Here is a 22,050-nt window from a genome sequence, read left to right on the forward strand (position 1 = left end):
AAAGATTTATTTATTTATTTATTTATTTGAAAGTCAGATTTACACACAGAAAGAAAGAGAGGTACAGAGAGAGAAGTCTTCCATCCACTGGTTCACTCCCCAGTTGGCTGCAACGGCCAGAGCTGCACAAACCGAAGCCAGGAACTTCTGGGTTTCCCATGTGATTGCAGAGGCCCAGAGGCTTGGGCTTGGGCCATTCTCTACTGCTTTTCCAGGCTATAGCAACGAGTTGGATAGGAAGTGGAGCAGCCTGTTATCAAACTGGCGCCCATCTGGGATGCTGGCACTACATGTGGTAGCTTTACCTGTTGCACCACAGCACCGGCCCCATAAATTTGTTTCTTTAATCTGAAGGTCATGGTAATCTCATCTGTGACTCTGGACATAATGAGGTCTAGGCTTTTGTGAAGGGCTCTCTCTTCCTGTACTTTCTCATCCCCAGATTATGTCCTCTTTGTTTCCTCTATCTTCCACAATGCCAGGCAGACTTAAATGTGGGACTTTTCCTAGGCCTTGGCCTTAAGAATTGGAAGTCAAATAAAATGCAATGCAGTGAGTGCTGTAAATGCTGTGGAAGCAGTACTGCCTGCAGTTAGCATGGATGCTAACAAGGAAGTAATACTGACATGTTGGAGGTTGCCCAGTGTAGGCAGAGGAAAGTCCTCCAGCAAAATGGGCTCCTGGGGCATGTGAGAGATTACAGCTCTCAAGTCCTGGGCACCTAACTATATCCCAGGCTCTGTCCTCGGAGCCACCCTGAGATGGGATAGTAGTTTTCCAGTTTGACAGATACAGACCCAGAGGCAAAGTTAACTTCTAGGGCAAGATTGTACAGGCAGTCTGTCCTCCATGACCCTGCAGTTCTTGTGCTCTGCTGTTTAATAGATGGTACTATTGCAGAAAATTCTGAATGTAGACACGATGCACACATGTAAAATGAACACTTGAAAACATATTTAGGGGCTGGCATTGCAGCACGGCAGGTTGAATCCCCAGCCTGCAGATCGGAATCCCATATAGGTGCTGGTTCAAGGCCCAGCTGCTCCTCTTCAAATCCAGCTCTCTGCTGTGGCTTGGGAAAGCAGCGGAAGATGGCCCAAGTCCTGAGTTCCCTGCTACCCACGTAAGAGACTGGAAGAAGCTCCTGGCTCCTAGCTTCAGATCAGCTCAGCTCTGTCCATTGTGGTCAGTTGGGGAGTGAACTAGGAGATGGAAGACCTCTCTTTCTTTCTCTCTGTCTCTGGCTCTACCTCTCTCTGTAACTCTGTCTTTCAAATAAATAAAAGTAGATCTTTTTTAAAAAATCTTTATGTGCTGAAAATGGTCATATTTAAATTCTCAGCATAATTATGAGGAGGTAAATTAAGTTTTGTCTAGATAACCAGTTAATAAATATCTCTTCCATCTCATACCTTATATGCTTTTAAGTCTTCAAACTAGAATTTTTTTTTAAAGATTTATTTTATTTATTAGGCAGGCAGAATTACACAGAGAGGTAGAGACAGAGAGAGAGAGTCTTCCATCCGCTGGTTCACTCCGCAGATGGCCAGAGCTGCGCTGATCCAAAGCCAGGAGCCAGGAGCTTCTTCCTGGTCTCCCATGTGGTTGCAGGGCCCCAAGGACATGAGCTATCTTCTACTGCTTTCCCAGGCCATAGCAGAGAGCTGGATCGAAAGAGGAGCAGCCGAAACTAGAACCTGCGCCTATATGGGATGCCGGAGCTTCAGGCCAGGGCATTAACCTGCTGAGCCACAGCAACGGCCCCCAAACTAGAATTTAAAAATAAAAAGTTTATTTTTTTTTGAAAGGCATAATTAAAGAGATATTTGACCTGGCCAAAGCCAAGAGCCTGGAATTTCATCCTGGTCTGTCACACGCGAACAGAGCCCCAAGCATTTGGGCCATCTTCCACTGCTTTTCCAGGCACATTAGCAGGGAGCTGGATAGGAAGAGTATCAGCTGGGACTAAAACCAGTGCCCAAGATCCGGCGCGTGGCTGTAGTGGGCTAAGGCAAGCCTGCACCTGCAGCGCTGGCATCCCACATGGGCGCAGGTTCAATTCCTGGCTGCTCCTCGCTGCTATGGTCTGGGACAGCAGCGGAAGATGGCGCAAGTGCTTGGGTCACTGCACCTGTGTAGGAGACCTGGAAGAAACTCCTGGCTTCGGATTAGCAAAGCTCCATCCATTGCAGCCATTTCCGTTGTGGTCATTTGGGGAGTGAACCAGCAGATGAACAACCTCTTTGTCTCTTTCCCTCTCTCTGTTACTTTACCTCTCAAGTAAATAAATAAATAAATATTTTTAAAATAATGAGATAAAAACAGTGTCCATATGTGATGTTGGCATTGCAGGCAACAGCTCAAGCAACTGAACCACAAAGCCAGCTCCTCTACATAGAGTTGTGTGGCATTGAACATGCCTTTTGGGGCCAGTGGTTGTTTACTTTTTATGTTGAAATAAATAATTCATGGAAGTTGAAGTAACAGAAAGCAGTCCTCTATATTATTGCTGCATCATTTTCCTTTCAATGATAACATCTAGTTATTCATCCAATATTTTTGTTCTCTAATCTTTTATGTACTTCATCATTGCAGTATTTATCCTAATGATTATAAGATACACTATTACATTATCATGATTTCATTCAAATAATTTTTACTGCTTCCCCAAGAATGCTGGGATATTAGATCACTTTCCCCCATAAAGTGCTCCTCAGTTCTGTACATCTTAATGAAATTTATTTTAATAGAATAGGGGTATTTCTTCTTGCATCAAGAATTTCCTTTGAGATTTCTCTTCACATAGTCTGCTAACAATGATTTCTACTGCTTTAAAGAGAAGGTAAGCAATTTAAGAGGAGCACAGAATAAGAATTATTTTAATTGTATTCTCTTAAATGATCTTGATTTCACCTTCATTTTTTTAAAAGATTTATTTATTTGAAAGTGTGGTTTAGAAGAAAGTACAGAGAAGAAGGAGAGGAGAGAGATCCTCCATCTGCTGGATCACTCCCTAGATGGCCACAGTGGCCAGGGCTGAGCCATGTGGAAGCCAGAAGCTTCTTCTGAGCTTCCCATTTGGGTGTCAAAGACCCAATTGAGCCATTTTCTGCTGCTTTTTCTCAGGCCACTAGCAGGGAGCTTGATTGGAAGCAGAGCAGTTGACACAAATCGGCACCCATCTAACATATGAGTTGCCAATATCATAGGCAACGGCTTTACCCAATATGCCACAATGCCAGCCACTCACCTTTGGTATGAAGAATAGTATAGCATTCAAGATTAGCAGCTGTTCCAAAACTTAAAACTGAATGCTGTGTGTGTCTGTTATTACTGTCTCTCTTAATGTTGTGTCACTGGGGCTAGTTGAAGGTGGTGTACCTTCTAGCCTCTCTGTGAGATTGTTTGTTTGGTTTTTAGCACTCAGTTTGTACTTTTTAGTCAGCACTTGATACTTGCACATATTTATAGCTACATATTTATATTGTGTGACAATTTAGTACCTGAATGCAATTTGCAAAGATCAGATCTTTAGAAGGTAGGATTAATACCTGGCTGGTAATCAGGGCCTTGGCCAAATATGGGTGATGTAGCATCTTCCTCTTTATGTTTCTGAGTTGGCAAAAAGCCAGAGTTGGCTTATGGCAGGGGGTGACAGTCTTCCAGAGCAACTGCTTCTGCTGCTGTATTAGATTTTCCTGCTCTGGACTCCACTTGTAACTAGAGTTCAACTATTATTCTCTTCCTCTTCACATATAGAGTGCTCACCACAGGGAGGGGAGAGGCTTTGCATCTGAGTGTCAAGTGCTTAGTTTTCAACTGTTTCCCTACCCCTGGCAAATTATTGGAGAAAGAAAGGATGATGAGGGGAGGGACAGAGTGTGTGATGATGGGCTGGAAGGTGAGGACATGACCTCCAAGTCACCTGTATCCTCTTTTGGCTCATCCCAGTTCAACCTCCCTTTCTTGAGAATCTCTTTGAAAGGAACAGTTAACCATGAGGAGAATTTCCTTTAATCCTTCAAAGGATTTGATTCTAAGGACCAGAAATGCTGTGACAGTTGTTGCTCTGAATTGAAATAAATGTTTGATAGAAACATTGAACGGTACGGCTTGAGCACCCTTTCTTAACTGCTTGGTGCCCACTTCTAATTGTGACTTCAGCACATTCTTGTGCTTTTTAAGCAAATACTTACCTATGTAATTTGAATGATCTTTTGCCCTTAGCACCTGGCTGCTGTGGAAGAGAGAAAGATCAAGTCCCTGGTAGCTCTCCTGGTTGAGACACAGATGAAGAAGTTAGAGATCAAACTTCGACATTTTGAGGAGCTGGAAACTATCATGGACAGAGAGAAAGAAGCTGTAAGTAAGAGGGACTTCTGTAGTGGCTTTGCAACAACTCAACCCTTATCACTGTTCATAAAATATAAGCTAGATAAGATAATGTGAAGGCCTACTCTGTTGATCCCATACCTGACTTCTGTCATTTTTTTCTGTTTGATTTGTGCATTCAAAAATAAGGAAATGTGTTCACTCTCTACATTTCAGCTTTCTATACCTGTTGATTGTTCAGTTATGACTTATTTATTTTTGATTTAATAAGTACTAGATAAATCAGAGAAATGAACCAGCAGATTTGCCAGCTGGCTCTGTCATTGTGGACCTTAGTGACACATCTTACCCAGTCCAAGCCACAGGGCTTTCTATAAGAGGGGCTCACAACAAAATGGCTTTCCATTGTCACCCAGCATCCCTGGTGGATTCTTGAACAAGGAGATTGAAAGCAGTCAGCACTTTTTTACAAATTTCATAGATGATTGATTACTGGTCGGCATAGTGGTAAGCTTGTAAATATTTATTGACACCTATTGTGTCCTGGGCTCTGTGCCAGTCATACGCCAGTCCTTCTCTCTTGACTTCTCTTAGCAATTCTGTATGGAAGTCATTAGTAGGAAAGTCTTAGATTTAGTTACTTGTAAGCAAGGATAGGATGCTAGTGCTGGGGTGGAGAACAGGTGTCTTAATTGTGCACAAAATGAGCTGGTGTCATTTTGAAGTCCAAAGGACCCATTCTAATTTTTGCGATTATTTCTAGACTAGCTTCTAGCAAACCTGCTTTCTTGCATGTGCAACATCCCAGCTGAACCCTGCCCATCCACCCTGGACCCAGAATTGATCTGTGTAACCAAGAGGATATGGTGGTTTACATTTTGGTCTTTTGAATCACTCAGAAACCATGCACAATAATAAATGCTTTTTTTATATATATACTGTCACTAGGCTTTGTGGTAACTTTTCATAAATAAATAATAAAGTTGTACTGTATTTATTGGATAGTACTAAGGACTGCAATACAAAGAATTTGCTTGCCACAAATGCAGCTTATATCAACTGTTAATTAAGGGAAAAGAAGTCTGACCACCAAAGAATTCAAGCAGAGTGTCCTTGTTAGTTGGATAGAGCCAGTATTTTTTTTAGAAAGCTTTTATTTAATAAATATAAAATTCATAGATACAGCTATTGGAACATAGCGATTCTTCCCCCTCTCCAGTATTTTCAACTGTACTATCTTATTCAGAGACTATCTTATAAAATACTTTGTGTGGTCTGATTAGAATTTAACCTTATTGGGGCAGGCATTTAGCCTGGTAGTTAAGATGTTGATTAAGTCTCCCATATCAAGTACCTAGATTCATGTCCCAGCTCTGCTCCCAGTTCTAGCTTACTGCTGATATGCTGAGAGACAGCAGGTGATGGCTTAAGTACTTGGGTCCCTGACACTCATGGCTAGACCTAGGTTGAGTTCTGGGCTCCTAGCCATTGTTGCATTTGGGGAATGAACCAGTAGATGGAGTTCTCTGTCTGTTGCTGTCTCACTGCCTCTCAAATTTTGAAAAGAAGAACATAAAGAAATAAGCCATAACAATTTTAACCCATTGACTCTGAGATACACAGATTTTAACATCCTCCAGTTATATACTAATAAAAACTGGGGATGAAGCCTCCTAACCTGCCTAATGTTTGTCTGCCTACCACATGTTTCAGTTCACTTGTGCACTACTGTTCATTCTTACTCAACAAACAGTTGCTTTAGGATAACTTTTTTTTTTAAGATCTAGAAACTTATAGATTTCTCATTTTGATTTTTTTCTTTTTAATGTTTCCTTACTCATTGTCATTTATTTGAAAGAGTGACAGAGACTGAGAGACGAAAGAGATCTCCAATCTGCTGATTCACTGTCTGAATATCCACAACAGCTGGGGTTGGGCCAGGCTTAAGCCAGGAGCCAGAAACTCCATCTCAGTCTCCCACCTGGGTTGCAAGGACTCAAGTACTTGAGCCATCATCTTATGCCTCCCATGCATGTTACCAGGAAGCAAGATTGGAAGCCTGTGCGGAGGCAGGACTTGATCCCAGGTTTCCCATATGGGATGACAGCTTGTTGCACCGCGCCACAATACTCACCCCACAACTTTAATTAAACATTTGGTTTTGTTTAAATAGCAACAGATTTCAGAAGTCCTTGTTTTGAACTTACAGAGTCAGATCTGATATTTCTTTTTATCTCTGGTGACTTAAAATCAGATGTCCTCTTGAGTCTTAAGTATTTAGTAATTAAAGGATATGGAAATTTATTTTAGTATTTCATAAACATCATTCAGCTATGATTGTTGTTCAGTAACTTACTCTAACCCCCTTAAGAACTGCTAATGTCAGAAGAGGGCAGTACAGAAGGTAGAGCGTGTCAGGCAGATTGCCTGATAAAAAGCACTGGCTACAGTTCAGGTGAAGATGCTGAGCTGGCAGTGAGTAGGTAATTCCCATCCTGTAGCTCTGCTGGACTAAGCAGCTTCTGGTTCTAGGTAGATAGCACAGAGTCATCGAGAGAGGTTTCATAACATACACTGTGTTGAGGGATAAGACTGTTTAAAGAACCAGAGTGCTTGGACACTGCATATGATGTTCACATTTGAGGTTTTAAGATTTGTTTTTATCATTTATTTGAAAGGCAGAATGACAGGGAGAGACAAATAAATCTTCCATCCACTGGTTCACTCCCAAATGACTGCAACTTCCAGGGCTGGGCCAGGCTGATATCAGGAGCCAGGAACTCTGGGTCTCCCACGTGGCTGGCAGAGACTCAAGTACTCAAGCCATCCTTGGATGCTCTCCCAGACAAATTAGCAGGGAGTAGATGGGATCGGAAACTAAGTAGCCTGGACTTGAACTAGTGCTCCAATTCAGGATGCTGGTGTCACAAGCGGCAGTTTAACCTGTTGCACTACTACCCTGTTCTCCTGAATACTTTGAGGCCAATGACAATGGATCTATGAGCTGATCCAGTTTATAGCTTTTGGACTAGGTGCTTTCTGAGTCTCTGGGGTTTGTTTGTTGAAGAATAGAAGTTGTATGCTTTGAGAAGAGACCATTTCGGAAACTCAAAGCTGTAAAAAGCCCGGACCATATCCTTGAGGAGTTTAGAGAGTGGATGAGACACATACAGAGAGTGAGATAACAGTTGGAAAATTCAGAGAGGTAGTCATAGTCAGCTCAGATTACCAAGGAAAGCTTCCAGGAGGATTTATCTGAATGGTGAGAATGGTCCAAATCTTGAACCATGAAAAGCATCATTGCTTAGGAAATATGAATCAGCCTGCCTGTGATGGCTTTTGTGGAAGAAATAATGAGTTGAGGCATTTGTTCATTGATCACATGTTTATTGAGCACCTACAGTGTTCTCATCATGTAGATACTGGGGATACAATGGTGAATAAAATCCAAACTCCACCTCAGAGGAGCTTAAAGAACTGGAAGTCTGGCCGGCGCCGTGGCTCACTAGGCTAACCCTCCGCCTTGCGGCACCGGCACACTGGGTTCTAGTCCCTGTCGGGGCGCCGGATTCTGTCCCCGTTGCCCCTCTTCCAGGCCAGCTCTCTGCTGTGGCCAGGGAGTACAGTGGAGGATGGCCTGAATACTTGGGCCCTGCACCCCATGAGAGACCAGGAGAAGTACCTGGCTCCTGCCATCAGTTCAGCGCAGTACGCCTGCCGCTGCGCGCCAGCGGCAGCGGCCATTGGAGGGTGAACCAACGGCAAAGGAAGACCTTTCTCTCTGTCTCTCTCACTGTCCACTCTGCCTGTCAAAAAAAAAAAAAAAAAACTGCAAGTCATTAATGAACCACGGAAGTTATAAAGAGTTCTGTGCCATGTATGTTTATGTATACATGCATGCTTTGTATGTATACGTAATGTGTGTGAGTATTATGGGCTGGCCAGGAGAGATTAGGAATGGTGGGAGCTAAAGGTAGGATTTCAGGTTTCACTGGTATCATCAAAGCAGCTCTTATTGAGAACCTGGCAGTTGACAGGGAAGCATTGAAAACAACCAGTGGACAGACCTGAGACCAGAGCATGACTGCGTGTTTGGGAACTAGGACTAGGAAGTCAAGGCCGTTAGGAGGATAAATTCAGAGCAGGGTGGAGACACAGGGGAGGGGTGTTCATGATGGTGACCAAATTGAGGTTACTGTAAGCCATCCAGGGGCTTTTTGCACTTTGAAAAGTGGAATAATTGAAGAGCCTTAGTGGAGGATTGACACAATCTTCCTTACAGTCGAGCAGGGCTCAGTCTGTGGTGTGTTCTAGAGAGCACATTGTACATCAGTATCCTCAAAATTAGGGGAACTGCTAAGGCAGCTGTTATGGTAACCCATGTGAAATAATGATGGCTGCAATCAGGGTGGCAGCCACATAAGGGAAGAGAAATGATCGAGTCTGGAGGGATTTTGAAGGTAGAACCAGGATGTTTTCTCATCTATTATGCAGGTTCTAAAAGGTTTATTGTACTTTTTGAAAAACTAAAGAAAAGCCAAAGGAATGAATTTCATACTGTCATAGGGGAATTGTGTTTAACTTTGTTTTCTGCATTTTTTAGTATATTTCTGTGTTCCCTGTCTCATAATTGAATCTACCATTGGATGTGTGCCATTGTATCATAGGTATTTGAGAGTTAAAAAGCTGTAACCGGTAGCAGGTTCAATCCTGAAGCCCAGAGACAACTGGTCTCGTGGAGCAGTCACAATGACAAAAGATAAAATGGCCAGTCACAGTCATAATACAGATTGCCCTTGGGATTTCTGCTACCAAAACCAAATGCTAAAGTAGCAAAATGCAGTTGTGTTTTCTTTTTCCTCAAGTACAGTAAGGCGTAGAATGGGTGCGTCTGTTTTAGATTTGGTATTTCTTCATTGACTGTATCATCACTTAGAACAACACTGCAAAAGGAAGGTGTAATTATTTTCTTAAATTCTAAAGCCGAAGAGTCAGAAGCTTCAAGTCTCTGCTGATGTTTCAGGCCTTGGCAGGGTAGATGGGTTTTTGTGGCCCCACTATCTTTTTTTTCCCCCTCCTCTATCTTTTACTCTTTCCCACCCCACCTCCCTAGCTTATGCAAATACAAGTGGGGATAAGAGCTTTGTGTGAACTTCAGCTGCACTTGCAGCTGTGCCTGCGTTTGGTGTCTCAGTGTTGAAAAGTGCTCTGTTTTGTTAGGTTCCGCTAGGATGTAGCTGCTTTATACATACACAGTGAAGGAGGGCAGGAAGGCAGGAACTGAATTTAGTTGAGAGGGCAGTGGTCTTCAGAGCATGGCTTCAGGCAGCCTTGTGAAACCAGATTCCCTAGAACCAGACAAGAGTCACGAGAGAAAGTTAACAGATTCATTAACATCTTATTTATATGAGTAATTTACACTGTCCATTTTAGCTGTTGAGACTTTATCCATAGTCCTAGGAAATGGAAAAGAGAGGAAACACAGTCACGATATCTACAGCACGTAACTCTGCAGCTTGTGAGTTACAAAAGTAATCGGTGTGGGCTGGCGCCTCGGCTCACTAGGCTAATCCTCTGCCTGTGGCGCCAGCACTCCAGTTTCTAGTCCCGGATGGGGCGTTAGTTCTGTCCCGGTTGCTCCTCTTCCAGTCCAGCTCTCTGCTGTGGCCCTGGAAGGCAGTGGAGTATGGCCCAAGTGCTTGGGCCCTGCACCTGCATGGGAGACCAGGAGGAAGCACCTGGCTCCTGGCTTCGGATCAGCATAGCGCATCGGCTGTAGCAGCCATTTAGGGGGTGAACCAACGGAAGGAAGACCTTTCTCTCTCTCTCTCATTGTCTAGCTCTGCCTGTCGGAGAAAAAAACAAACAAAAAAAATTAATAGGCCGGCTCCGCGGCTCACTAGGCTAATCCTCCGCCTTGCGGCGCCGACACACCAGGTTCTAGTCCTGGTCGGGGCACTGGATTCTGTCCCGGTTGCCCCTCTTCCAGGCCAGCTCTCTGCTATGGCCAGGGAGTGCAGTGGAGGATGGCCCAAGTGCTTGGGCCCTGCACCCCATGGGAGACCAGGATAAGTACCTGGCTCCTGCCATCGGATCAGCTTGGTTCGCCAGCCGCAGAACGCCAGCCGCAGCGGCATTGGAGGGTGAACCAACAGAAAAGGAAGACCTTTCTCTCTGTCTGTCTCTCTCACTGTCCACTCTGCCTGTCAAAAAAAAAAAAAAAAAATTAATAGGTATGATGTTTAAAAATGCACATAACAATAAGATTTAAAAATTTAGAGATAATTACTGTTGTCTTCTAGATTATTTTCTGTGTGTGCAATTGCACATGATCAAAGTTTTATTTATCCTTGGGGTTACATTATTAAAGTTTTTGTTGCAGCTTGCCCTTTTTCCTTCCCCATTGAGTATATCTCATGAAACTGAACCTCAAAAATATTATAAAGGCTATCCCTATTCCACACATAAATTCCGTTTTCTAGGACAGATTTCCAGATGTCGATTCACTGGATCAGTGCTTAAGCACATTTAAAAAATGCCCAATACTGGTAAATTTTTCTCAGAAATTCCTGGTTCATACACTTTGTGATTGCCACAAAAGCTAATGCAATCTTCAACTGGATTCAGTAAAAATCAGGCCCGTAGAATGAGATTCCTTTGCAAGAGGAAGCCAGCTCGAGACCTGAAGCTCTGCCCCCTTTGCCCTGAAGCAGAACTGGCCCTCTTGAAGCTAACTACTAGTTTGTACTGGTCATTGCTTTCCCCTTAATCCAGAGGATCTGCTCTTCCCACATGGGAGCTTTAAGCCTTACATTTGATTCTCTTTAAGGTGTGTTTAATCACTTACCCTTTTTAATTCTTCTAATTACTTTCTTTTAATTACTTTCCATTTTTTAAAAAGAAAGATTAAACTCAAAATAAAAAGGACACATAAGGTTGGGGAAATTTTTCTTCCCAGCTGGCTTTCCTATCCTTTTCGTAATAGATTTTTCTTTTTCTTAACCAATGTTAATGTCTTAATACTAGAATGGTCCTCCAAAAAAAAGACTAGTTTGGTTTAAAAAATAAAAAAGAATAAAGAGAAAACTACTGAGCTAGGTAATGCCAAGATCAAAAATTCCCTGAGACACATAAAAATCTCGCTCTAATAGCAGTTCAGTTTCTGTATAAAGCAGATCTTGACCCAAATTCTGCAGATCTTGTATAGCTGAAGGACTTCAGCCAAGCTGCCCAGAATAATAGTGACTCAACAGGAACATAGGTGAGAGATCCTTGGCAGCCTCTGAAGTGTAACCTCAGTGATTTATTACAGTGTCCTTAGTTTCCTAGAAAGAGTGGTTAGAAGAAAGTACGAGAAGATCCAGCTTGAGGATCTGTAGTGAAACTCTTTAGATCCCCCTTTTCATCATTTTGCCTCTTAAACATCACCTCATTTATTAGTCTTCCTGCAGAATGGAGGATTCTCTTGCTATTTACATCTTAATACTGCCTTCTCATCCATACAGGAAGCTGAACTAGACCGGGCTATACCCTCTTTAGATCACTCTCTTTTTAGGACTGCAGAAGAACCATCTTTCTCCCTGGTCATCCCTGTTTGTAACCCACAGCCTCTCACAAATTTGTTTCAGAAGATTGCCTTCTCCTCAAGAAGCTACTGGGTACATCTGCAATAATTGTTCCTTCCATGTATCTCCCTCCTCACCTGCTAATGTCTGTTTGCCCACTCCAGTTCATCTCTGGTATTGCCCAGTTGCTACTTCTGATAACCAATGATTCTGCTCAATTCCCTAGGGATTTCACCCCAGGCAGCACTCTGCCAAGACTCCCAGTTCTTAGAATAATTCTCAACCTTGTTTGATCTAGGTATTTTTAGTTGTGCATTTATCTTTGCTTGAAAAGCAGGGAGAGAGAAAATCTTCCATCTGTCGCTGTACTTGCCACATGCCTTCAGCAGCCAGGGCTGGGCTAGGTTAAAGCTAGAAGCCAGTAACTCCATGTAGATCTCCCATATAGGTGGCCGAGAACCACATATTTGAGCCGTTGCTACTACCTCCCAGAAAGTATATTAGCAGGAAATTGGATCACAAGTGGAGTAAGCCAGGACTTCAGCCAATACTCTGGTACCTAAAGCAGACATCCCAAGCAGTGAGTTAATCCTCTGCAACACAGTGCCTGCCTCCCTTCCACCTAGTTATTGCTAATAGTAGTATATAGTATTTGTCCACAGAACTGGCTGATCCCACATCGCCCTAACCATATATTTTATTTGTTTGTTTGTTTGTTTATTTATTTACTATTTGAAAGAGAGAGGTAGAGTCAGAGGGAAAGAGATCTTTCTTCTTCTGGTTCACTCCCCAAGTAGCTGCAATGGCTGGAGCTGAGCCTGTCAGGAGCCAAGAGCCTGGAGTTTCTTCCAGGTCTCCCAGATGGGTGCAGGAGCACAAGGACTTGGGTCTGCATTAGTAGGGAGCTGGATTGGCAGTGAAGCAGCCAGGACTCCCAACTGGTGCCCATATGGGATGCCGGCACTGCAGGCCAGGGCATTAACACGCTATGCCACAGCCCCGGCCCCTCCCCTAACCTTTTGAATGTCTCAAAATATTGCTTTTCAACAGATTTAAAATGTAAGCTGTAAATGTAATAAGAATTATTATAATAACCACATATAAATATTTTAAAAATAGATGAATTGTAGCCGGCGCCGCGGCTCACTTGGTTAATCCTCCACCTGCGGCGCCAGCACCCCAGGTTCTAGTCCTGGTTGGGGCACCGGATTCTGTCCCAGTTGCTCCTCTTCCAGTCTAGCTCTCTGCTGTGGCCCCGGAAGGCAGTGGAGGATGGCCCAAGTGCTTAGGCCCTGCACCCGCATGGGAGACCAAGAGGAAGCACCTGGTTCCTGGCTTCAGATTGGCACAGCATACCGGCCATAGTGGCCATCTTGGGGGTGAACCAACAGAAAAGGAAGACCTTTCTCTCTGTCTCTCTCTCACTGTCTAACTCTGCCTGTCCAAAAAAAAAAAAAAAAGAAAAGAATTGTAATTAAATATATAAAAATTTCTGCATGTAATAAATATGAAAATTATTTCATACCGTGTCTTCAGAATTTAGTGTGTTTTACTCTGACTATAGATTCATTTCTTGGTCACCTTTCAAATGCTTAATAACTGTGTGTAACTTGTGACTTTTGTATTGGACAGCACAGCACTAGAAAATGACATGTAGGGACTGAAAGTGGTGGGAGGGGGATATCATTGTAAAGAAAGGAGTCATAACCTCCTTGTGCTTCTGATCATCTGTTTACTTTCAAAAATCTGTATTTTTTATTGTGCTTCATGTTCAGGTTGATTATTCACCTGAATTACATCATTGTAGGGTAGGCTCCATTCACTGTACTGTTGTCATGCATACGGTTTCTGAATTTCCTGCACATGTGACAACCTATTTATTTATCTTTAATTTGAATTCCAGAAAGATTATCCTGAATATTGAAGTGTTTATATTCCTTAAAACAAAGATTCATGCAGAGTTTTACTTAAGCGGCCAAAATATTCTGTGAATGTATCACCCCGTATAATTTTGGGCACTTGAAAGCTAAAATTTGCAGAAGCTTTGCCAAAGTTCTATGTGGAAAAATGTGTCTCTTTGCAATTAAGGCCATGTTGACTCATCCAGAGGGTTTACTCTGATATTTAATTCCAAAATAGATAATAGCCAAAAGGACCACATCTAGAAGAGAATGCCTGGGAAGCTTAGGTGGACATGAAAAGTTCACGTGTGTGGAGCTATAAAAATGACAGAAGAGGTTGTTTCAGCCTAGGAAAAACAGGCAATCATGGAAAGTACTTTTAGTATTTGGGGGACTTCCAGACAGATTATGTGTCCTGAGTGAGCCCAAAGATCAGCGTGAAGGAAAGGTAGGTCTTAAACTCAACATAGAGAAATCCTGTGGTCTAATGGAAATACGCTGCTCAAGAAATAATGCCTCTTCTGTCTCTGGGGATATTGCAGGAGGTGAGGTGGGCACTCAGGCATTCCCTGGATTTCTTGTGTATCACCCACTTCTGAGAGCCTCTCTGGATGACATTTATCTTCCCTTTTTCTGTCTTCCAGCTAGAACAGCAGAGGCAGCAGTTGCTTACTGAGCGCCAGAACTTCCACATGGAACAGCTGAAATATGCTGAATTACGAGCTCGGCAGCAAATGGAGCAGCAGCAGCATGGCCAGACCCCTCAGCAGGCACACCAGCACTCAGGAGCGCCTGGCCTGGCCCCACTGGGCACAGCAGGGCACCCCGGCATGATGCCTCATCAGCAGCCCCCGCCCTATCCTCTGATGCACCACCAGATGCCACCACCTCATCCACCCCAACCAGGTGAGAAGAAAACTCCAGTCACAGGATCCTCCCTGTAATGGAGCTTCAGAGAAGCTAACTGTGCCAGTTTTGTTTTCTGATGAGGCCTGGTGAAAATTTCCTCCGTCATCTAAGAAGCTGTCAGCCTTTGAGATGTGGTTTTATCACCATACCAAGCCTGTCATTTTCTCTTTCCACAGTGCTTTTTCCTTGGGTAGATCTGCTTCTGAATGGGCAGCATGTCTGAGTTATCTTAAAAATTTATCATTGGACTGTGTACGCATTTTTTAAATTTATAGGACTGCACTGAGGCCGGCACGATAACATAGTGGATAAAGCCATCGCCTGCAGTGCTAGCATCCTGTATGGGTGCTGGTTGGAGTCCCGGCTGCTCCACTTGCAACGTAGCTCTCTACTATAGCCTGGGAAGGCAGTGGAGGATGGCCCTAGTCCTTGGGCCCCTGCACCCACATTGGAGACCTAGATTAGGCTCCTGGCTTCGAATCAGCACAGCTCTGGCTGTTGCAGCCATTTAGGGAGTGAACCAGCATAAGACTTCTCTCCCTCCCTCCCTCTCTCTCTCTCTCTCTGCCCCCCTCCCTGCCCCTGCCCAGAAGAGGTTCCTGGGGAGTGAACTAGCGGATAGAGGACCTCCCTTTCTCTATCTGCCTCTCCTTCTCTCTGTGTAACTCTGACTTTCAAGTAAATAAATAAATCCTTTAAAAAAAAAAAAAAAAAAAAAAAAAAGAACTGGCATTGTGGCACAGCGGGTGAAGCTGCTACCTGCAGTGCAGGTATTCCATTTGTGTGCTGGTTCAATTCCTATCTGTTACAGTTCTGATTCCTGCTAATGTGCCTGGGGAAGCACTTGGGCCCTGCTACCTACCTGAGATACCCAGACGAGAGTCCAGGTTCCTGCCTTCAGCTTACCCTTTTGAGCCACTTGGAAAGTAAACTAGCACATGGAAGGTCTGCGTATGTATGCACAGTTCTGCCTTTCAAATAAAATAAATATCTTAAAGGAGAGGGAAGCGGGTATTTCACCTAGTAGTTAAGATCCCTGAGTCCCACATTGGAATACCTGGATTTGGTTTCTTGGTCCAACATCTGACTTCAGCTTTTTGCCTGTGCAGACCTTGGGAGTCAGCAGTGATGGCTCAAGAAATTAGATCCTTCCACCCATGTGGAAGACCTGAATAGTCACCCTCTCTCCTGACTTTTGCCCTGGCCATTATGATGATTATGATCTTTGGGGAGTGTACCAGAATATGGAAGCTCTTTCTGTCTCTACCTCTCAAGTAAATATATATATATATATATATATATATATATATATATATATATATATATATAAAAATTCTTCTTTTTCCTTTTTTTTAACATTTTTTGTTTGAAAATCACGGTTACAAGCAGAGAGGGAAGGACAGAGGTAGTCCATCCACTGGTTCACACCCCACATAGCCACAATGGCTTGGGAACTCCACTCAGGTCTCCCATGTGGGTGGCAGGGGCCCAAGCACTTGGGCCATCTTCTGCTGCTTTCTCAGTAGGGAGCTTTCTCAGTAGGGAACTACATCAGAAGTAGAGCAGCCAGGACTTGAACCAGTGCTTATAGGATGCCTGCTTCACAGGTCGTGGCTTAACCCACCATACCACAATACCAGTCCCTCAAATCATTTTTTAAAAATTAAAGTTGAAATAAAATTAAACTATAGATGTTTTCAAACATACATATTCACAAAAAGAATACTACAGTAAAGTCTCTTGACCTTAATTCAATAACCGTCACCTTTCTGCCATTTCTGACTTTTTGTTAGAGATCTTCCACTTAAAACAAGTAGAGAACGTAGTATAATAATCTTCCATATAACTATTGTACAGCTTCACAATTATCAACATTTTTGAAAATGTGTTTTTATGTATTCTTCCTCATTTTTGGGAGGGAAATACACTTCAGATGTACCCCCCCCCTTTTTTAAGATGTTTTTATTTATTTGAATGAATTACACTGAGAGAGAAGAAGAGGCAGAGAGAAAGAGAGGGCTTCCATCCACTGGTTCACTCCCTAGATGGCCACAACAGACAGAGCTTCACCAATCCGAAGCCAGGCGCTTCTTCTGGGTCTCCCATGCAGGTGCAGGGGCCTAAGCACTTGGGCCATCTTCTGCTGCTTTCCCAGGCCATAGCAGAGAGCTGGGTCAGACATGGAGCAGCGGTACCCATAGGGGATGTTGACACTACAGACAGTGGTTTTACTCATTATGCCACAGCACCGGCCCCCAGATGTATCTTTGAGCAATAGGAATCTTACTTTTCAACTTAACTATCCACTACACTAAATGAAAGTAACCATAATTCGTAATATCACTAGTTAGATGTCTTTAATTGTCTAATTTTTTTTTGAGTCAGTATGGAAACAGATCCACATGCTGCATTTGTTAATATATATGTAATATGTAGCAGTTCACCAGATAAAATATCATCTGTGTGTTGAGTAAACCAGAGTTTTCCACACTGTGGCTAATCCAGTCTAGACATGAATAATGTCAGATTTCCTTCCCACACATTTTCCATAAGCAGAGAATTGAGCTGGATATTTTAGCAGGTTCAGGTTTGCTTTTTGAGGGCAAATATTCTGGTAATGACTATTGTCCCTTTTTGTGGCATTAAAATTGATCGGTGATTCTTATGTTGTCTGATCCATCCACCACAAAAATCTCCACTAGACTCCCAGGTAGTTTTATCTCCCATTGAGACTTGTTCCTTAGATCAGTTATTTCATCATGTATTTTTTTAAATTAATTTATTTATTTGAAAGGCAGAGTTACAGAGAAATCTATCTAGTGGTGACTCCCCAGTTGGCTGCAATGGCCTGGACTGGGCCAAAACAAAGCCAGGAATGAGAAGCTTCATCCAGGTCTTACACATGGTCGCAGAAAACCAAGAACTTAGGGCATCTTCTGCTACTTTGCCAGATGCATTAGCAGGGAGCTAGATTAAAAGTGAAACAGTTGGGACTTGAACCAGTGCCCATATGGGATGCCGGCATTACAGGTGGCATCTTAACCTGCCTACGCCACAGTGCTGGCTCCCATAATGTATTTTTAAGTTTTGGGGAAATTTCTACATTTATTATTTCTTCTGCATTTATTTAAAAAAATAAAAACCCACTCTCCTTTAATCTTTAGTTATTCTGAAGCTCAGAGTAACTGAGCAGAGTTAGACAGTGAGACAGAGACAGAGAGAAAGGTCTTCCTTCTGTTGGTTCACCCCCTAAATGGCTGCCATGGCCAGCGCGCAGCGCCGATCAGGAACCAGGTGCTTCCTCCTGGTCTCCCATGGGGTGCAGGGCCCAAGCACCTGGGCCATCCTCCACTGCACTCCCAGGCCACAGCAGAGAGCTGGACTGGAAGAGGAGAAACCGGGACAGAATCTGGCGCCCCAACCGAGACTAGAACCCAGGGTCCCTGCACCGCAGGCAGAGGATTAGCCCAGTGAGCTGCTGCGCCAGCCTGAAGCTCAGTTCTTAAAGAAAAGGCTGGGTAGATGCTTCATCCATTCTCTGACTGGTCTCCACAGATGACCAAGGAGCAAGTGTCTGTTTTGCATGTATATTTTTAGTATTATAAAGTTAGATGTTATCTGTTTTGTGTGTTTCATCTGTTAGACATTACTGTCGTTTTGTTTTTGTTTTTGTTTTTTTAAATATTATTTATTTGAATGAGTTACACAGAGAGAGGAGAGGCAGAGAGAGAGAGGTCTTCCATCCCCTGGTTCACTCCCCAGATGACCACAACAGCCGGAGCTGTGCTGATCCGAAGCCAGGAGCTTCTTCCGGGTCTCCCGTGTAGGTGCAGAAGCCTAAGGACTTGGGTCATCTTCTACTGCTTTCCCAGGCTGTAGCAGAGAGCTGGAATGGAAGTAGAGCAGCCAGGTCTCGATCTAGCACCCATGTGGAATGCCGAACCTGCAGGCTTCAGCTTAATCCACTACACCACAACACTGGCCCCACAGATGTTACTGTATTTTTTTAAGATTTGTTTTATTTATTTGAAAGAATTACAGAGAGGTCTTACGCTGGTTCACTCCCCAGATGGCCACAACGGTCAGAGCTGTGCTGATCGAAGCCAGGAGCCAGTACCTTCTTCCTGTTTTTCCACGTGGGTCCAGGGGCCCAAGGACATGGGACATCTTCTATTCTTTTGCCAGGCCATAGCAGAGAGGTGGATCACAAGAGGAGCAGCCAGGACTCGAACCAGCACCTGTGTGGGATGGTGGCGCTTTGGGCCAGGGCTTTAATCCACTGCACCACAGTGCGAGCCCCCCATTAGTGTTTTTGATGTTTAGACTGTCCCATATGCAGCTTGTGTGACCTCTTTCAAGCTGGCTACTATTGGCCACATTGTAACCACCTTAAAGAATTGAACTCACAGTTCTTCAGGTTTTTGTTTGTGTGTTTTTCTTTTTTGTTTAGTTTTTTCCTCAAAAGTGCACATGTATCTCAGCTTCATGGCAAGTTCTTTAGCCTTGTCCTGTTCCAGCTTGGCAGTGTAAGCCATGGATTTTGGACCCAGGACATTGTCTCCCCAGCGGCAAAAGATCTCATTGTATCTGTCCTTGTAGTTGGTCTTGATGGCTTCCACCAGCTTAGCCAGAGCCTCTTTGTCTTCCAAGTTGATCTGTGTGAAGGCAGCAGTGGTGCAGGTCTTCCTGTGGACCAGGTGCCCCAGCCAGGCCTTTTCCCTTGATGATGCAGTAGGGCGCCCCCCACCCCCCAATCTTACAACACAGGTTAGGCAAGAAGACAGCCAGCTCCATGGGATCCACATCATGTGCAGTCACTGCCAGCTGAGCCTTCTTACTCTTAACCAAGGTAGAGACAGTGTTTATGCCTGCCCGGTGGACAGCGGTCTCTTGATGGGGACATCCCCTTTGCCAGCAGCTTTCTCAGCCCGAGCCGACAGCCCCTGCTTCTTCTCTTGCTTCATCTCTAGTCTGTACTTGTGGGCCAGCTTCAACAGTTGAGTGACTGTCTGGCAGTTCAGGGCCTTGGTGAACTGGTTAATGCAGGAGGCGCCTTCAGCCTTTTATGCAGGGTGGCTCTCTGGGGCTGGATGTCCTGCCCACTGCTCAAGTTCTTAGGCCTTTTCTCAAATGGAGGATTTATTACTTTCTTAGCCTCCTGCTTCTTCACAACAGGAGGTGCCAGGGCCCACTTTCTCACTCTTGCCCTTTTTGCCTTTCAGCATCTTGAGCAGCTGGAGGAAAGTGAACTCAGGGTTCATTCATTCGTTCTTTCTTTCTTTTAATTTCTTTGATGTACTTTCTTTAAGATTTATTTATTTGTTTGAAAGTGAGAGTTACACAGAAAGAGGAGAAGAGGCAAAGAAAGAGAGAGAGAGGTCTTCCATCTGATGGTTCACTCCCCAGTTGGCTGCAAAGGCCGGAGCTGTGCCAATCCGAAGCCAGCAGCTTCCTCCGGATCTCCAATGTGGGTGCAGGGGCCCAAGGACCTGGACCATCTTCTACTGCTTTCCCAGGCCATAGCAGAGAGCTCGATAGGAAATGGAGCAGCCAGGACTTGAACCAGCGCCCACATGGGATGCCGGCTCTGCAGGCAGCAGCCTTACCTACTACACCACAATGCCAGCCTGGTTCTTTCAAACTGAACTGCCAATATCATTAAAGCCATTTTAGGCTTTAATGTACTTTCAGTTCCAATGCCCCCCACCCCACCCCCCAACTCCATTTCCTAGAGCACAGTGTGCTTGGGCACATGCTACCTCTCTGTTACATAGCTCTAGTGGCAGTCATCCTATAAGATTTTTATTACTTGCTATTCTATAGTAATGTTCCAAGTACTTAGCTAAAACTAGTTTCTTGCTTCCTGGGGTAGATATTCTGCATAAAACAAGTAGATGTGTGCCAAGATAGAGGGACTCCTGGAAGCTTGGGAAGGCCCCAATCTGATAACATCAGTTGACCTGACTTTCTGAAAGGACAGATTTTATAAATCTGCTCATAGAAATAACCAGGCATGTTGGCCTGCAGAAGCCTTGAACTGAAAATAAACTGATGATACGGCAGCTGGTGTTACCAACATAAATCTTTTATTCATAACATATTTTAGAAAATAGTTTTTATTAGCTTTATCCTGAAATACAGCGAGGTTGACATTAACTGGGGTGCTCTCATTTTCATATATACAACACTGTTAAATTTTGGTTGTGGAATTCACTACTGTCATCACAGTTGCCACTCAGTCTGCATGATGTTTGTGGAGACAGCCTGAGAATTCTGGCATGCTCACAATACAGGATACTTTATTCAGTCCATCTCCCTTTCCACTTGAGTGGATGTCAATTTTCTCAGAGTTAAGCTTTGAACAGACACAAATGCCTAACAGAGCGCAGATAACAGTAATTTTTCAAAAACACCAGTTATATCAAAGTTCAGTTTCTGTAATATTGACGTAAATGTTTAGGGGCAAGTCACTGTGACTCCTTAGTGTTTGGTTTTTGGTATTATTAAAACATCATATCCCAAGGAGCTGTTCACAGAGAACGTGTGAGATGCTCTAGCTTCTACATTTAGCCTGGAAAAGGTGGAGTGATAGGCCTGCCTTCTTCCCTAAACACCTCCCAATGATAATAGGTGTGTGTGCCGTGCTCCTGACCCACATCGTTTGCTTCCTTCTTGTTACCATCACTTGCAGTTGAAGAACTGAGGCCAGCCAAAGCACACAGCTTTGCTGCCTTGCGGAGCCAGGATCCCACTGAGCCCCATCTGATTCCAAAGTGAGACCAGTGCCATTCTGTTGCCTCCTGTGACAGAGGACTGAGGAGGACAGCTGTTTGTCAATGAAGCAATGCCAGCAAATGAGTTGGTAAAGAGGGTCTCTAAAAGAAGTAGGTCATCTTTCTCTTCTTCGTTTCTCATAGAAACAGGCTTTTCTAAAGTGAATTTGTAAGCAAACTTAGGTATGATGAGAGGTTTTTTTTTCCCTTTAAATGCGATATGATGTTCTTGTTTTTTATGGAAGTACCTACATAGGGGGAAATTGACAAATTCTTAGTATTTCCTTGGTGAGATTTAATAAATAGAATATATGTAAAATCAGCACTCTGCACCTCCTGTCATACTGTCTGTCTGTCTCTTCCTCTTCAGGGGTGATAGCTCTCCTGACTTCCAGCACCACAGACTAGCCAGGCTTTTTGGCATCCCAGGGACTTCTGTTTAAGTCCAGCTTCCTTCACTCAGTGCTGTGTGTGTAAGATGTGTCCACATTGTTGTAAATGATTGTACATTTGTTCCTCTTTGTGCTGTACAGTGTTCCATTCTCACGTTGATCAATGTCTGAATGGTTT

The 22,050-nt window shown here is 43.7% G+C and overlaps 1 protein-coding gene and 1 pseudogene across 3 annotated transcripts in view; one reads left to right on the forward strand and one right to left on the reverse strand.

Annotated features, from left to right (window-relative positions):
* SMARCC1 (SWI/SNF related BAF chromatin remodeling complex subunit C1) overlaps nt 1–22,050 on the forward strand; it is a 167,772-nt gene that overhangs the window by 129,318 nt on the left and 16,404 nt on the right. For both annotated transcript variants that reach the window (XM_051852494.3, XM_089306387.1), the window contains 2 exons: nt 4,228–4,362; nt 14,443–14,704. In XM_051852494.3, coding sequence (XP_051708454.1) covers nt 4,228–4,362; nt 14,443–14,704 — 397 coding nt within the window. The remainder of the gene's footprint in view (nt 1–4,227; nt 4,363–14,442; nt 14,705–22,050) is intronic.
* LOC149124376 (large ribosomal subunit protein eL8 pseudogene) lies at nt 16,745–20,102 on the reverse strand (annotated as a pseudogene). The gene has a single exon (XR_016214859.1). The product of XR_016214859.1 is annotated as a large ribosomal subunit protein eL8 pseudogene (transcript).

This window comes from Oryctolagus cuniculus, chromosome 10 (assembly GCF_051225735.1).
Source record: "Oryctolagus cuniculus isolate XC-2025 breed Fujian yellow rabbit chromosome 10, ASM5122573v1, whole genome shotgun sequence".
Classification (NCBI taxonomy): domain Eukaryota; kingdom Metazoa; phylum Chordata; class Mammalia; order Lagomorpha; family Leporidae; genus Oryctolagus; species Oryctolagus cuniculus.